Source organism: Notamacropus eugenii, chromosome 3, assembly GCF_028372415.1.
Source record: "Notamacropus eugenii isolate mMacEug1 chromosome 3, mMacEug1.pri_v2, whole genome shotgun sequence".
Taxonomy (NCBI): Eukaryota; Metazoa; Chordata; class Mammalia; order Diprotodontia; family Macropodidae; genus Notamacropus; species Notamacropus eugenii.
Window position 1 is genome coordinate 245,976,973 of NC_092874.1, and position 17,507 is coordinate 245,994,479.

Consider the following 17,507-nt stretch of genomic DNA (forward strand, 5'->3'; position numbering starts at 1 on the left):
CTGAGTGTATTTATGCAGTATTTAAATTGAGTTTTTTTGTTGTTGTAGTTGCTTGCAATATTTTCTCCTTAACCTGGGAATTTTGAAACTTGGCTATGACATTCCTGTAAGTTTTCCTTTTTGGATCTCTGTCAGATGGTGAACTGTAGATTTTATTCTATTTCTGCTTTCCCTTGTTCTATAACTTCAGGGTAGTTTTCCTTAGTGTCTTATAATAATATATTTAGATTCTTTTTTGATCATAATTTTCGGGTAGTCCAACGGTTCTTATATTATCTCTTCTCTGTTTTCCAGATCAGTTGTTTTTCTAATGTAATGTATCAGATTCTCTTCAATTTTTTTCTAGTTTTATTATTTTTTGCTATCTTTTGAGGCCCACCCCCCCCCCCAAAAAAATTCATTCCACATTGAATGTCCTTCCACTTCTTGGAGTCTTTCATTATTTCAGCCATTATAATTCTATAGCTGTACATGCACAGGTCATTTGAATTTTCAACCAGATTCATTATCAAATATTTTATAGTTTTAAAGTAATTTTTATTAGTTATTTTTATCTCTTTTGTCAGAAAATGAGAATGCAGTAGATTTTTCTGAATTAATCTCCAATCAGGCATTTTTTTTGGTTGTCAAAGATACAGTCTTCATTTTCAATATTAATTCCTCTAATATTTTCCCCCTGTCTTTTCATTTCTAATTTGTGTTTCCCATTGTATGTCAAATGAAAGTTTTGAAAATAAGAAATAAAATCCCAAAGTTCATTGTGAGTAATTTGTAGGTCTCAGTTTGTAATTCTCTAGTCACTCAACTAAATTGTTTTCTCATTTTTTTTAAAGGTATCTAATCTAGATGAGAGTAACTGGACAACAGCATTCTCCCCACAGCGCTCAGCACTCTTCACGAACATAGATCCCTCTAATGTGGCAGAAGATGTCACTTTTAGTGCTGTTATGTTACGTGAGGATGATCCTGGAGAAGCTGGTAAAATGGCTTTGACTTTGATTTGTGGTGTTGATTTGGTTTTTTTAGAGTAACTAACGAAGCGCCCATTTCACGTTCCCCAAATTTTAGTCCTTCAACAAACTGTATTGTCATGGAGCTTAAGGGAGGTGTGTGAGTATGATAAACAAAGCTTCATGGTAAGGTTTCATTAATCAGTGATGAGGGTTTTGATCCTGGAACTTATTCCTGCTGTCTGCCTTGATGGATGATGGCTATACAAGCTTCATGTTGTGATGGATCTGTGATCCCATCCTGATGGCTATTGCTTCTAAAAATGAAGACTGTAAACCATCCACAGCTGCCAGTCATGTGCAGCTACTATTGTATTCCCTTAAATTCTCCAAAAGGAGCTCACTCAACATGCTGGAAGGTTGCTGCAGATCTTCTGATGTTGTGTGGAGCCCATGGAGCACAAAGTCTGACCATCAGATCTTTCTCCTTGCTGCATGTCCAGCACATCCTGAGCAGTTATTTGTAGTATTTTCTACCTGCTTATCTGTAGCATGTTCCTCTTGATTGTTTTTGGATGTCCATGCAGTTTATGTGTGTGATACGTGTACTCATGGACTACATGTCCAGGTCTGGCCAACAGATCTTGTGCATCCATTTTGTTTACCTTCCATGACTACTTAGGCCCCATAACTTCTGAGAGGTCCAACTCTTATTTAGGAAGTTCTGCAGTGTCTTAAGAGTTTGAAGCAACCAGCACAGTGTCATCCACAGACAGGACCACCTAGAAGGCCACAGCACTTAGAACAAGTCTGTCTTCTGTTGGAGCTCTGCCCTGGGTTTTCTCTTCTGTAGAGGAAGAGGATGAAACACTCTGAACGTCATATCCTTGTAAGACGTTAAGCAGCAATAGAGAGAAAAACAAGGAAATAGAAAGTGAGAGACTCACTGAATTAAGGTCAGCCTAGGGGCATTAAGTGAAGGAGGGAGGACAGGAAGCAGAGAACATGGAGATGGGTCTTTGAAGGTTTTTACTGTCAGTGTCATTGGGGTCCCCACTTTTGGACTCCTACTATTGCAATCCCAAGCATACTGTATGAGGAAATAAAAAACCACTAAAGTAAACTAAAAAGAGAAACGTCAAGAATTATGCTTTATACAAGCTTAATGCAGGCAGCACGTTTCTATTTCTTTTGGAATATCTATTCATATATTCCTTAGCAGATTTTTGTTTTGATGTAAATAGAAGATGTCATTTGTATTCATTTTTTTAGAAAATTGGTATCCCCACTAGAATAGTAGAAGATATAAGCAAGCAGTTTTCAAGGGAATTGCGAATTACTAACAATCATAGGAAATCATTATTCCTGTCATAACCCACTTAATAACCAAAACAAATGCAAATCAGAACAACTCTGAGGTTTGCTCATAGCTAGCAGATTTCAAAGACAGTAATGCAGGAGGTGTGGTAGAAAGACACATCAGTGCATTATTGATAGAGCCATGAATTGCTCCAATCAGTAGAAAGGAATTTGGAATTATGTGGAGAGGGATTTAGACATCCATACCCCCTGATTTTAAGGTTTCATTGCTGAGAGTATATAGCCCAAGGGTCAGTGACAAAAAAGCCCTCATGTACATTAAGATATTTATAACAGTATTTTGTATTAGCGAAGAAGTGGAAATAAAGTAGATGCCCATTGATTAGGCTGCAGGGGTGGGGAATAGTTAAACACATTGCAATACATGGATGTAATGTAATATTATTGTGCTGTAAGAAATTAATATAGCAAAGCATGGAAATGCTCTTGTATGAACCAACACGAAGTGAAGCTAAGCAGAACCAGGAAAACAGTATTGATAATGACTGCAAAGACAATGTAAATGAAAAGGACAACAAGAAAACAATAAAAATGAATACGTCAAAATTATGAGTCTGTTTAGACCAAAAGAGACACAAAAGACACCTTCCCCCATTTCTTTTTAGAGGTGGCAGATGATGGATGTAGAACACTGCATATAATGTCATATTTTTCCTGTACTTTGACTAATTTTGCTGAACTTTTTTTTTATTCTTCCCTTTCATTTTTTATTATAAAAGATGGCTCTCTGGGAGAGGGATAGAAAAGGAAAATTCTTAGAAACTTTTGTTCGTTCACGTCCAATTCTTTGTAACCCCATTTGGGGTTTTCTTGGCAACATTACTAGAATGATTTACCATTGCCTTCTCCAGTTGGTTTTACAGAAGAAGAAACTGAGGCAAAGTAAAATGACTTACCCAAGGTCAGTGTGTGAGGCCACATTTATCTCAGGAAGATAAGTCTTCCTGTCTCCAGGCCCAGTACTCTATCTAGTGTGTCACCTAGTTGCCCATTTTTAGAAACTAACTTCTATTAATTTTGAAAGTTACTCAGTGTCCCAGTTTATATTCAGTCATGTTATAAATATTTTCTTTGCATGATAGGTTTTCCTAGTAGTGACTTGTCCTTTTTTAGTTTATATTCTGTGTTATAAATTAATTTAGAATCCCAGACCTTAGAGCAAGAAGAGATTTTGGAGATCATTTAGGCCTCATTTTATGGCTGAAGAAGTTGAAATCACAACAGAACCAGGGCTAGAATGTCTTCCTTCTGAGTCCATACTAGTCATTTGTGGTCTGTATCGTGCTGCCTCTCTGCCATCCTGCTGATCTAAATTAACTGAAATTTTCCTTGGGAGGAAGTAAACTTACCTTTGCTATTTATGTTTTAATGAATTTTGGTTTTCCTCTTCACATACTTATTAACAACAATCTTAATTAGGTCTCATTTTATCATGAACTGGTGACAGATATGTAAATACTCTCTGGGTTTTCATATTGTCCATTTTCCCTGAAAACAGCCTAATTTAGCTATTCTATCTATTCACATGATATTGCACTATGCCTGTGTATTCTAAAAAGGCATAGAGTTTTCTCAAATATTTTAAGTATTTCTGATTTGAAAAGGTTGAAATAGAGCATAATTCAGATTTTTGAAATTTAGCTCCAGGTTTTCTTGATGGTCAGTGTCAGAAAGAGAAGAAAACTATCAGGTTATTGAATGTTATGCTAGGATAGATAATTAACGTTAAAATAAAGCTTTCTTGTTATTAAATTACCTGGATACATGCTATTTTCTTCCTTTTCTTTTTGATATATTTTAGCAACAATGAGTATGTATTCTGACTTCCTGCACACTTTTCTGAAGCATGCGTCAACCACAGTTTTTGAACTTGTAGAAGAGTATGAGAATATTTGTGATAGCCAGGTAAGTTGTTTTACCCCTATATTGCCTAAGCCTGGTGCTTTTGTGATTAAAACATTTGAGAAATATTTCACTTCATCCTGGAAGTCCCTTATGAAGAAAATCATGCAATCACCTTTTCATTAGATAAGGAAGGGAAATCTCCCTCTCTCCCCAGTCATCTGTGGATAAGTCATTTAAAGAGTTAGAGGGGCAGCTAGGTGGTACAGTCAGTAGAGCACCAGTGCAGGTGTCAGGAGGACCTGAGTTCAAATGTCACCTCAGACACTTGACACTCACTAGCTATATGACCTTGGGCAAGTCCCTTAACCCCAATTGCCTCATCCTGGGTCATCTCTAGTCATCCTGATGAATATCTGGTCACTGGATTCAGATGGTTCTGGAGGAGAAGTGAAGCTGGTGACATGCACAGCCCTCCCTCTTTCAAAATAAAGTCAAGTGCAAGTCATGTCATTATTTCTCTGATGGCATGGTCTTTGGCAATGAAGGACGAACATATAAAGAGTTAGACGTGAAATTTAGGAAAGCCTTAAAAATTGAAGTAAGGTTACTTATTGGATATTGACTTCTAAATAGAGACTAATTTATGATTTATGAATTATAATTGCCTGTTAGTTTTTTTAAAGCAAATTTTTAAAGTAGCTACTTTGAAGATTGACTTAGAGTGATATCTGAAATAGCTAACACTTTGACCTTACAACCTTTTTTGCAGGTAAGTATGAATGGAACAGATAAAATTTTTATCAATTTGCAAAATTAAGAATGTTACCAAAGGAAAATTTGCAGAAGGAAAATTGACCTTCACCAATTCAGTAAAACACATTCATTAAGCTCTTCTGTGTGAGAGGCATTGTTTCCCCTGTAAAAGTTTCAAAAATTAATAAAACATAGTCTTTGTCCTTAAGGACTTTACACTTTATACTGACATGACTATTTCTGTTAGAAAAAAAGCACTGATTGGGTAGGATGACACTGTTTTTCATAATGTATTAAAAGAAGGAGTTTTGATTGGTGAAAGTGGTTGTTTTGGATGAGAGAATTTTTCAGAGCTAACTTTTGAGAATGTGTAGAGAGAGGCAGTGTGGTAGGATGGATAGAAGGTCAGCCTCAGGGTCAAGGTGGGTTTAGGACCTGCTGCCAGCACACACTAGCCATGTGACAATCAGCAAATCGTTTAGCCCAAATCCCACTTCCAATGCTTTGTTCTTGTGCAGTGTTAGGCCAGTCACTTAATCTCTTCTGCCTTTCAGTTTCCTAATCTTTTAAATTAAAAGATTAAACTGTATGGCTTGTGAGTTCCCTTCCAGCTCTAGGTTTTTGATCATTTGACTTCCCAGTGCCTCAGGGATCTTTGTAAAATTAAGCTGAAGAACAATTTCTTTCTGCACTTGGTTGAAGGGAGTTTCCTCAACTGATGAAGTCACAGGTCTAAAAAACCTCCTTCCCCCCCCCCCCCAAAAAAAAAGGGGATAGGAAGGGGTAGTATTCATCTTTTTTTGTTTTAAATGAATCATAAAACCTCCATTTATTAAATTTGGTTTATATTCTTAAATATGTCCAGTCTGTACTCTTTGTAGGAAAGGCCACTATTGCCGCATTTTCCCCTACCCCAGATCTTTTGAAATATACAATTCTGTTCTACTTCTCTTAATTATTAAGTAACTAAAATCATATTTCTTCTTTTAAAAACATGATTAGAAATGATCTAAATTTTCTATTTCCTCTCAGTTGCTCAATAATGTACATTCTTACAGTGATAGTTGCCTATCCTAAGAGAACCTTAAAAAGATCTTATGAGTGTGTATTGATATTAGATAAAATATGACATTTATTAAGCACTTACTGTGTGCCAAGTATCATGCTAAGATATTAGATTTCAAATTAAATTAGCTTTCAGGCCTCGTTTAGGTAGGATCTTTATGGAAGTGGGGCCAAGACATCAGAGAAGCAAGAAAAATCCATTACCTTCCCCCTGCCCCCAAAGAAAAACAACCCAACACTCCTCCCAACAGATCTAGAGAACACACTATGCCAAATTCTGATGGAGAAATCTAAGACAGATTTTAAAGGAGTTATTTGTCTGGCTCAAGTAGACACAGGAAGATAGATCTATAAAAACAGAACAGCGTTTGACCATGAGTACTCCATGTGCAGCACCCCAGTGCTCAGGGAGAGGCAGTGCACCAGTGCAAGAGGAGGTCTCAGATCCTTATCAGGGCACTGAAGGTTCAAGGCTATAATGAAAGGATGCCAAATGGCAGTTTCTTCACAGTTGCAGGTCCGAGATCCATGGTAGACTTAGGAAAGGGATCTGTATTCAGTAATAGGAGTGGTTATAGGCCCTGGATTGTGTACTAAGGGAGGAGTAAGTTTAGAAACAAGTAGCAGTATAACTCAGACCCCAAGAACAAGGAGGATCTCAATTCCAACTTGTAGCCCAGCGTAAAGCCCTCAGAGGAATAACTCTGGTAGGAATCCCAGACCAAAGGGGAGCCTGCAGTTCTTTCACTCTGAATCAGCAGATCTTGCTGTGTAGTTGATAGTAGATGAGTTTAGCAGCTGTCATTCACATCTCAACCCAGGTCAGGAATTTAGAGAACTAAAGCTAGGGAAGGCCATCAATCAGAACTTGCCCTGGATCAGGCTGCTTTGGGGCTACGGAAAGATTACAGATCCCCAGTCAAAGGCATCCCTGAGATGCTGGAATAACTCAACACTCAATACCTCTAAAAAGCAGCAGCAGAAGCAGCTCAGACCTTCCCTTCAGACACGTGCAGAGCCTGACTGGACATCAAATTTGAAGTCAGGAAGTTGGTTGGAAGACTGAACAAACAAAAAAAGAATCCCACTGTGGTAATGACAGGGGCACTCAAGACTCAAATGCAGAAGAGAAACTCCAAAAGATCCATCAGCAGAATCTCAAAGAAATGCAAAACTTGGGCACAAATTCAACTAGAATTCCTAACTGCAGATGAAGCAAGAGTTTTGTTGTTGTTACTTTAATAATTAATGAAATGAGGTCACTTGAGGAAAAAGGGAAGAAAAGAAGTGAAAACAACAGAAGACCGAATTGGAGATGTAATTAACCGCTCAGCCCAAGAGGTACAAACCTGGCCAAAGCAGTAAGCTCCAATAATTATAATGGACCAAAATAAAGACTTCATGCAACAGAAAGAAATATTAAAACAAAGTCAAAAGACTGAAAAAAAAATCAAAGCAAATATAAGGTATCTCATAGCAAAAACAACTTAACTTGGAAAACATGGCAAAGAGAAAAATTTAAGAATCAGGGACTACCTAGATACCATGATCAAAAAGCCTTCACATCATATTTCAAAAAAAAATCCTAAAAGAAAACTTCCCGAATCTCTTAGAACCAGAGAGCAAAGTAGAAATAGAAAGAATGCCCTGTCAACTTCTGAAAGAAACCCCAAAATGAAAATTTCCAGGAATGTTAGAGCCAAAGTCTAGAAAGAAAAAGTACTGTAAGCATCCAGAAAGAAGGAATTCAGGTATTGAGGAGTCATAGTTAGAATCACACATGATTTAGAAGCCGGCACGTTAAAGGAATAGAGAGCTTGAAATATAATATTTCAGAAGGCAAAGGACATGGACTTATAGCCAAGAATAACTTAACAGCACAACTAAGCATAATTATACAAGGGGAAAAAAAATAGACCATTAATGAAATAGAGGACTTGAAAAGACTAGAGCTTTGTAGGAACTAAATTGTTCAAACAGAAGAGTTAAGAGAAACTTAAAAGGTAAGCACAAAGGAGCAATCATAAGGGACAAGAAAAAAACTGCGTTCAGATAAGGAGAGGTGATACATGTGTCCTCTCTAACGTCATCAGGAGTTACAGGGAGTCTAATTTAGACAAAAAGCCTGGAAATGTCGTTGTTAGATATTGATCCTCTTTTAACAAAAGTAGGGAAAGAAAGAGAAAGAAGAATATACTGATGGAAGAGAAAAGAAAGGCTAAGGAAAATTATCTCACATAATCAGGATGTGAAAGTTGACATCTCTGCAAAAAGAGGGTGGGGGGAGCAGCTGATCCTTGAACGTCAGTCTCATCTGACTGGTTAAAGGAGGGAAACAGAGTAATTGGAATCTGAGATGGTACTCATCTGTTGGGGAGTGGCTGAACAGACTGTAGTGTACAGATATCTGGTGTGCAGTAAGAAATGAAGAAGGAGGTGGTTTCTGAGAAATCTGGGGAGACTTGTATGAATAGCTGTAGAGTGAGTAGAACCAGGGGAACAGTGTATACAATGACAACAGTATCATAAAGAGAAACATGAAAGACTAGGAACTCTGATCAGAGTAATGATCAGCCATGATTCCAAGGGACTGAGAATGAAACATGCTACTTGTCTTCTCATTGAGAGGTGACACAGGTGCAGAATGAGACATACACTTAGGTGCACACACGCATATGTGTAAAATATATATTAGATGTATGCATGCATACACCCGCATGCATTTGTCTTTTGGACGTAGACCATGCAGGAAGTTGTTTGCTTGGCTATACATTTGTAACAAGAGTTTTATTTTTCTTTCGTTCTTAGTTGGGATAGAGGTACATTTTTACTCATTAAAAACAATATGCAGTTTTTTAAAATAAAAAATATATAGGACTTTGGTGTATGTTGAACATATATTGTAGTTGTGCATCAGGAAAGCAAGTGTATATCCCAGATCAATACTTAAGTGTCAGCCCAGTTTTAATTTATTTAAAGTATATTTAAATACAGCACAGATTAAGCTTGAGGTAAATGTTTGTGAAACCTATGCTTTGTGTAATTAGAACAATTAGTAATCTAATAATATGTGTGGGCTCATGAATTAATAGAAAATTCTTAGAGGTCATGATGGCAGAAGGTGGTGTAATCTGGTATGCAACTTACTTCTTCTCTCAGGTAAATATATTAGGTAAAATAGTGAGCAGAGCTACACCTGGACTCCAGAAGTTTTCAAAAACAGCCAGTGTACTGTGGCTTCTTCAGCAGGAGATGGTGACGTGGAGACTGCTGTCCTCTCTTTACAGGTAAAGCTCTGGAAATCATAGGCGAGATCAGCATAAATGACATTTAGGGTTACATTCACATGCCACAGTTACACCATTACTTGCCTGTTGTAGCTTGTGAATCTTGAAAGATTTGCATACGCAAGTGTATGCACATACACATAAGTGTATTTTTTAATCTGAAAGCATACATTCGAGTATTATTTCTCGACTTCTGAATTTCTTTTGCTCGTGGCACAATACTTGCCATGAAAAATCACAGTACATTAAATGTTTAAGTTGGCAACAAAGAAGGGTTCCTGATCTGTTGAGACTCCAGATATATTACTTAGGCCTTATGGTCCCTCTATGTGTTCCCCTGCCAAGCAAAAGCTCAGGACTATGGAAGGCTCAGCTGTGGCTATGAGTTTTTTGTAGCACATGAGTAAGCACTCCCTTTTAGAACATTATAGGGTAGAATAATATCTAATCAAGTCATCTTGTTAGTAGTTAAAACATTCTCATTTATATCCTTAATCAAATGTCAGTTGTCTTGCTCTTAGGTACCAGTGTGTATTAGGTCAGATCAGATATTCACTCTTTAACTCTCTGATGTATTTAACATATATGTGTATATTGTTTGAACTTCTGTTTTCTAAATAAGCATAACAGAGTTTCCATGCCATGTGTTATAATAATTAGGTGAGTAATTATGAATTATAAACTTTTTTCTTTTTGTACTTTTTGTGTAGGGACAGAATACAATCTGTACTAGAAGAAGAAAATGCATTTGAAATTGCTGTAAGTCTTAAGTGAAAGTGTTATGATTGGTGTTAACTGAGTAATGAATGGTGGTAATTTTTTTGATGAAGATTTCCTCAGAATGAGGGAAAGTGTTTCTCAGTGATAATGGCATTTAAAATGCTTTTTTCCATATGGTTGAAAGAGCCATCACTGGCTCCGGAGTTCAAGAACATGGGTTCCAATCCTACCTCTGATCATAACAACTTATGTGGCTTTGGGCTCATCATTTATCCACCTTGGGCTTTAGTTCTCTCATTTGTAAAATGAGGGAATTGGACTCTGAGGTCCTGTCTGGCTCTATGATCTTAAAAAATTCAGTAAACTTAAGTCAGTTAAGAAAATTTGGTCTTTTGTTCTGTCTTAAAATGTCCTTTATTGTAAAGGATAACATTTGGGAAGGGGAATGACAAAAGATCTTTAATATAAGGTATTTGTTTTTCATTTTTCTTATATGTAATAGAGCTGCATCCAGTTCTGTTAGATTTTTTTCCTTCAAACAAAAATTAAAAGTCTGAGGAAAATTAAATTTTAAAAATATGAATATAATTCAAGGAAAATTCAGCATGTCCCTGATAACTTGCATTGGTTTAATTATCATCTCCATAGATGAGACTCATTTATGTTTTTCATATCTATTAATATCTTTTCTAGTCTGTGTCTTTCTATTCGTACCTCTGAGAGAAGCCTAGGTTCTCTTCCTGAGCTCTAGTTGGACATTTCAAATTGGGTTGTCCCATCAGAATCTCATTTAGCATGTCCAAAACAGTACATCTGTCTTCCCAAACTCATTCAGTTTCTGAACTGTTTTTGTCAAAAGCTTTATCATTTTTCTCATGATTTACTTTCACAACTGTGTTTTGTTTTCGGCTCCTTCTCCCTTATCCCGTGTATTTTATCAGTTGTGAAATCTTACTGTTTCTACCTCCGCATCTCCCACTTATCCTCTTTCTGCTCACATAACCATTATCCTAGTTCAGGTCACAGTCACCCCTCTCCTGGACTATTGCAATAGCTTCCTATTTGTTTCCTTCTCAAGTCTCTCCATTTCTTAATAAAACTGCTAAAATAATTTTCCAGAAGAGCAGGTCTGACCATATCACTCCTCTATGTGGTGACTCCCTATGGCTTTTAGAGTCAAATGAACTCCCCCATGTGGCTTTTAAAGCCCTTCACTGCTTGGGCCCAACCTATCTAAACATCATTGCTCCTTCCATTCTCTGCGTTTCAGCCAGATTGGCTACACAGTGTTTTTCTTCAAACACAATATTCCATCTCTTATCTTCATTTTTTTGTACTGGCAGACCTCTGTGCTTGTAATGTATTCCCTCCTTACTGCTGCTTGTGACCTTCTACATGAAGCATCTCCTGATCCCTGTCCTGTTCCTCCAGCTGCTAGTACCCCCTTTCCCATTACCTTGTATTTTAGATATTTTGTATATACGTATTTGGCATAGGTTATTTCCTTTGTAAGCTCCTTGAGGTCAGGATCTTCTTTTTTACTTTTTTATATCCAGTGCCTAGCAGCACATAGTAAGCATTTAATAAATCCTTATTGAATAGGTACAAATGGATTTAATAGTGAAATGTATTCCTAACATTTTTATAAGAAAGAAACTTTTATAAGAAGGAATTTTTCCAAGAGAGAAATACAAACAAGGATTTGTCATTTTATAAAATGTCTAGGTCCCCCTATAGAGTAACTTATTGAAGTTACTTCCTCCCTACTGTCAGATTTTCTTATACTGTTTTGTTGTAATAATATTATAATGGCAGAGTTTTTTATTATAATGGAAATGTTTGTTCTTAAACAGTCTCTAAATGCCAGTGAAAAAACAGTTGTGGATACACTATTTCAACGAGATTCACTTATTCGACAAAGTCAGGTAGGAGATGGGACTTTAATTTTTTTTAAATATAGGAAAAAATTATTTTAAAAATTATGTGCACGTATCTTATAGAAATATAAATAACATGCCTAAGATTAAAGTTCTTACACTGTATTTTTCCTCTGGACAAATTTACTTGATTCTGTTGAAGTTAAGAAAAATAACATGGCTTGCTCCTTGTTTGTAATTTGATCTCCCAAGTTTCTTAATGTAGTAGGGATGAAAAGTATTGTCTTTTCCAGAAGTCCCTGTAGAAGTGAACTTTGAGAAGCTGGCCTATTACAGCATTTACTGCTGAAGAGGATTTGCCTTTCTACTGCCGCAGTACTCATTAACCCAAGGACAAATCCTTGGAAAAAATCACCCATGGTCATTTGTCATGCCTAGATAAATTAGAAGGAAATTAAAATGATTTTATCTAGTTTTTTGTTAGAAAGCCTACTTCAGAGAAGTATAGATCTTAAAATTGTGGTTAATAGAATTATTTACTTTTCCAGCTCGTGGTAGATTGGTTAGAGAGTATTGCCAAGGATGACATTGGAGATTTCTCGGATAACATTGAATTTTATGCAAAATCAGTTTATTGGTAAGTCACTGAACATTCAACTAAACACTTTTACTAAGTACTTACTGTGGATGTACTAGTAGGCAGAGTGATGAAGGAAATAAAAAATTTTGTTAGAGCCTTCATGGAGCATTACAATCCAGTAGGGTGATAGCTATTGATGTTCAGTCATTTCATTCATGTCTGACCCTTCATGACCCCTTTTTGAGATTTCTCTCGTCAGAGATTCTAGAGTGATTTGCCATTTCCTTGTCCAGCTCATTTTACAGAGGAGGAACTAAGGCAAACTAGGTCAGATGACTTACCCAGGGTCACACAGCTTAAGGCCAGATTTGAACTTAGGAAGTTGAGTCTTCTTGATTCTAGTGCTGGTTATTCTATCCACTGTGCCATTTAGCTGCCCCATGGTGAGAGCATATAGACATAAATATTTATAATTCCAAATCATAAGGAAACCATAAGAATCTAAGGAAGGTGCTGGGTGAGATGGAAGGGGCTTATAGTTATTGATTGAATTATTGGTTAGGACGATTAAGAAAACAAGAGCATTTGATTTGACTTTTAAAGAATGTGGAGAATTGTCAGTCTTAGGGCTAGGGAAAATGGTAAGCATTGGTATAGAGGCAGGAAATCTCAAGAAGTGTACAGGAGATGGCAAACAGTCCTGTTTAATTGGAGTTTAGAGGACATGGTGGTGATAAAAATGGAAAAGTAGGGTCGACTTCTGATCTGGAGGGCCACAAATGCCTGGCTAAGGAGTTTGAATTTTATTTGATAGAGGGGAGCAAATGCAATAGTGTTTTGAGTCGGTGGATGGCATGACATGAATGTAGAAGATACCTTCAACTCTTCAGAGGTCCGTAATTTCTTTAGTGTGGGTGCTGCTTCCACCACTGTGACTCACTACTACTCCATATCTTAGTATGTGGTATGTGTTCATCTCCTGTGGAGGAGTCAGCCTACTCAACCAGTTACCACCCTCAGGAGCTCACAGCAGGGAGGTAGCATGTTCCAGGCAAGTCAAACCACCCCCACCACCTTGACTACCATCTCCCCTCAGATTCCAATAGTTATAGTCTAGGATTCCAAACTGAAGAGCCTTAGGAATGTGCTCCCAGTCTAGTGCCCTTGGCTGGCATCCTAGAGAGCAGCCCTTGTGGAGGGGTAGCCTGGCAGCTGCCCCTACAGTCACAGCTACTGAAGCCCCAGAGAGGGACACTTTTGGCACCAAAGTCCTTGGCATTGTCAAATGGATCAAAATCAGAAATTGATGTGATTCTGTCAGTGGAAAAGAAATTAAAGAAGAGGCATCCCAGTGTGCTTTGCTGCTGCACTCTAAGGACCATAGGTCCTTTCTATCTGACTTGCAGTTGAAATGTGTTGTCTGCCCTGTTAGAACTGTGAGCTACTTGAGAGCAGAGGCTGTCTGACTTCTCTGTTTGTATCCCCAGAGCTTAGCATAGTGCTTTGTACGTAGGGAAATGCTTAAGGAATGTTGTATTCATTTATTCATCCTTCGAGACAAGCTGTAAAATTATGTGAAAACTCTTCATAGGATGTCTGATTAAAAAAAAAATAATGCATCAGGATCGTCAGCCTGCAGCTCCACAGGAAAACTATAGCAAGTTAGCTTAAGGCAGTCATTAAAATCAGGGTTAGCCCAGCTGAGCTTAGACGAGCTCCCAGCACTTTTGCTGCAGAGTAATTGGTTTTTCATCAAGAACAGTGCTTGAAAGACCTCCTGCTGAGAAGTTAGGGTCTGCTCTAGTGGATGGAGCACCCAGGCGGAAGAAACCAGAAATCCCTGAATCATTGAAGGAGGGTGCAGAGCTGCTTTGCTTAGCAAATTACTTTCATATGTGGTCCCTTTTTTCCAGAGGGGAATAAAATTCAAAATAAAACTAATTCTCTTTAAAAAGAGAGTAAAAGAGAAGGAAAGAGACATTCTGGCCAACATTTTTTGATGAGCCTCTTCAGATTTAGCCGGCTTGTCCTCCAGAGCAAATCTGTCATCGGGCCCATGCTTGAAGCCTTACTAGCTTTTATAGGACGTGCCAGAGCTTACAGTCTGCTCATATGATCTTTCAAGGACCCTGTGTCTTGGTGAGGCATTAGAATAATGCTGTTGTGGAAAAAGGAAGATACTTAGCATTATTGTTACTAAGAACTGAGTAATTTCTAATTTAAGATGTTATTTAGCATGGTCATTGCCCAGGAGTCTAGAAACATGATATTTGTTATACACTTTTGAAAAGACTGTTAATGTACCATAAATATCTGAAAATCTTAAGCTCTCTGTTGGACTCCATGAAAGTCCAGTTAATAAAAACTACTAGTTTTTTCTGGCTATTTTTTACCCTTATAAACTTTGTAACTGAAATATCCTTAGAATGAAGGCCACTTTTTTAAATTAAGTTTTTTTTTTCAATTAAACATTTTCTCCTTTTTTGGGTTAGCAGGGTTGGGGTGAATTTGCAACAAATATGCTTCGTCAAGCAAGACAAATTCCTACGTTGCTTGTGTCCCAAAATGTCTCCTTGTGCCTACTTAGTCCATCACCTTTCTGTCAAGAGGTGGGGGTCGGTCATCATCCTACTATTTTTAATATAATAGGAATAACCATTTTGCTGGGAACAGCAAATACAATATGCTATCAAATGTTCTTCCTTTGCTCTTCTTTTTTAATATAAATTTATTTTTAGTTTTCAGCATTCACTTCTATAAGATTTTGAGTTCTGAATTTTCTCTCCCTGTTCTCTCTCTCTCTTCAAGACAGTGTGCAATCTGATATAGGCTATTCACGTACAGTCATATTAAACACATTTCCACATTAGTCATGTTGTAAAGACTTAGAACCAAAGAGGAAAACTACAAGAAAGTAGAAACAGAGAGAGAGAGAGAGAGAAAACAGTATGCTTTGATCTGCATTCAGACTCCATAGTTCTTTCTCTGGAAATGGACAGCTGCTCTTCTTTCTCAACAGGCTGTATTTTACCCTTCCGGTAAACACATTCCCAGTGCCTTGTCACTTTTGACAACTTCTGCTCACATTGCTATGGCTTACCACTTGCCAGTAACCATAAGCCAAGGAGCACTGTTGGACAAAAGATGGCATGATTTTAAAAAAAAGTTTGAAGCTCAGATTGCCTTGGATTTTTATAGAACTCAGAGGTTTGTTTAGTAGTGGCTATTTTTTTTTTAAGAGTTCATTCACCAAAAATTAAAGTTTGCAGCTTGGCTGTCATGTCTGATCTATTCCAAATTAGACTATTACTTCTATAAATCTGCATTCTTTACATGACTTATAAATGAGGTTAGACTAGACCACATTTAATGAGCATTTCTTTAATAAATACTTGCCTGTGCACTTTGATTTTAGTGAAATGGTCAAATTTCTTACTACCAGAAAGCAGCTTTATTGGCTGGAGATACTTTGTGTCAAGGGAACCAGCTTGTAGTCTGAGTTGTTCTGCCTCAGATTGTATTGGGCTTTTAGGCTCTCTGTTTTCAAAATGAGAAAAATAATTCCATTGGAAAACAAAAATCAATAAAATTCTCTTTAGAATGTTAATGTTCGGCTATTGTATTACTTCCTGTATTCTGGGTTAATTGAATCTATCAGGATTTTACTGTTGAAGGTGCTATGTGAGTTGAGACATAAGTACTCTTTAATAACGAACTATAATGAAAAAGAAGAGGAGTTCTAATGTGCTTTGCAGTGTTAGAGAAAAGGTTCTAATAAATGTAAAATATCCCTAGAAGTATGAGGGAAACATCTATTTTAATTATAATTCCAGCCTAAGGAACACATGGCATTTATTTGCCTATGCAGGGAAAAAACCTACCATGTAAATGTCAGTTTGGTAGTAGCATTAACTTTATAGTAGTAGATATCAGCTGCTGCGACAGATAAGAGCAGCATTGCTCTTCTGGAGTTTAGCCTCAGTATTGGAGGAGAAGTTGTTTTCTTACACAGCATAACTCTTTGCAAAAAAAAGTTTTGACAAATGTTCTTATTGGCCACATCACATCCTTAGTACTAAACACTTGGGTGAATCTGTCATTCTCTTGATGCAGCCCACATCACAACCCATCTTCCCTTTGTACCCAGTCTGATTCTTCCTCATGAAGGGTGTGCTCTTTGCAGTGAAGGTCTTCCTCCAGGATACATGGATACCAGTGAAGTACTAGCCTGTCCATTGTTCTCCTCGCTTTTACTGCATCTTCTGGATTAGATCTCTGTGCCACATCGGAGATGTGCAGTGCCCTATTGATGCCAACCATACATTTTTCTGGTTGTTTATGGTCACCTATATCAGGCTTTTGTTAGGGCCTACCATGTGTCTTTCCTTTTCCCCTGGAGTTATTTATAATTTTAATTTTGTCCAATTGCTTCACCCATGCCTTTCCCTCCACCATTCTTTCTTCTACAGAATTCTTGAACTATGAATCATAATGACATCAGTTTTGCTATTGTTCCTGGATGTATTATGTCATCTCTTCTCCTGTGGAACCCTGCTAACCATACCTGTAACTTTCCCACCACAGTACCCCTTTCCGATCACCACTTATCTTTGTGAATTATCTCTCTAGAAAGTAAACTTCTTGAGCGTTGAAATTGTGTATTTGTGTCCTCAGAACTTAACACAATGTGAGGCACATATTAAGTACTTAATAAATATTTTTTTCATTCATTCATTCCAAGATTAAAATGTTCCCTGATTCACAGTCCTTCAGTGTCACTGGCAGAATTTTGGTGTTAACAAGATGATTGTTTTCGGGAGTAGCTTGGAATCAGCACTGCACATTTTTCCAAATTGTATTCTTCCTGTTGAATTTTGCCCTGGCTCATTGTAGGGAATCTCTTTTCCAAACAGACTGTGCACTGAGCATCCTCTACAACAGAGGTATCAAATATATGACACAGAATACTCCTGAGTGCAGCATAAACCAGATTAAAATTTAATGGAGAAAATTTAACAAAATTAATTAAAATATGGTAAAACATAGGTAA

The 17,507-nt window shown here is 37.3% G+C and overlaps 1 protein-coding gene across 2 annotated transcripts in view; it reads left to right on the forward strand.

Moving 5' to 3' along the window:
* NUP107 (nucleoporin 107) overlaps positions 1–17,507 on the forward strand; it is a 51,732-nt gene that overhangs the window by 11,801 nt on the left and 22,424 nt on the right. For both annotated transcript variants that reach the window (XM_072655327.1, XM_072655326.1), the window contains exons 5-10: positions 834–978; positions 4,132–4,235; positions 9,153–9,280; positions 9,991–10,039; positions 11,854–11,925; positions 12,426–12,514. In XM_072655327.1, coding sequence (XP_072511428.1) covers positions 834–978; positions 4,132–4,235; positions 9,153–9,280; positions 9,991–10,039; positions 11,854–11,925; positions 12,426–12,514 — 587 coding nt within the window. The remainder of the gene's footprint in view (positions 1–833; positions 979–4,131; positions 4,236–9,152; positions 9,281–9,990; positions 10,040–11,853; positions 11,926–12,425; positions 12,515–17,507) is intronic.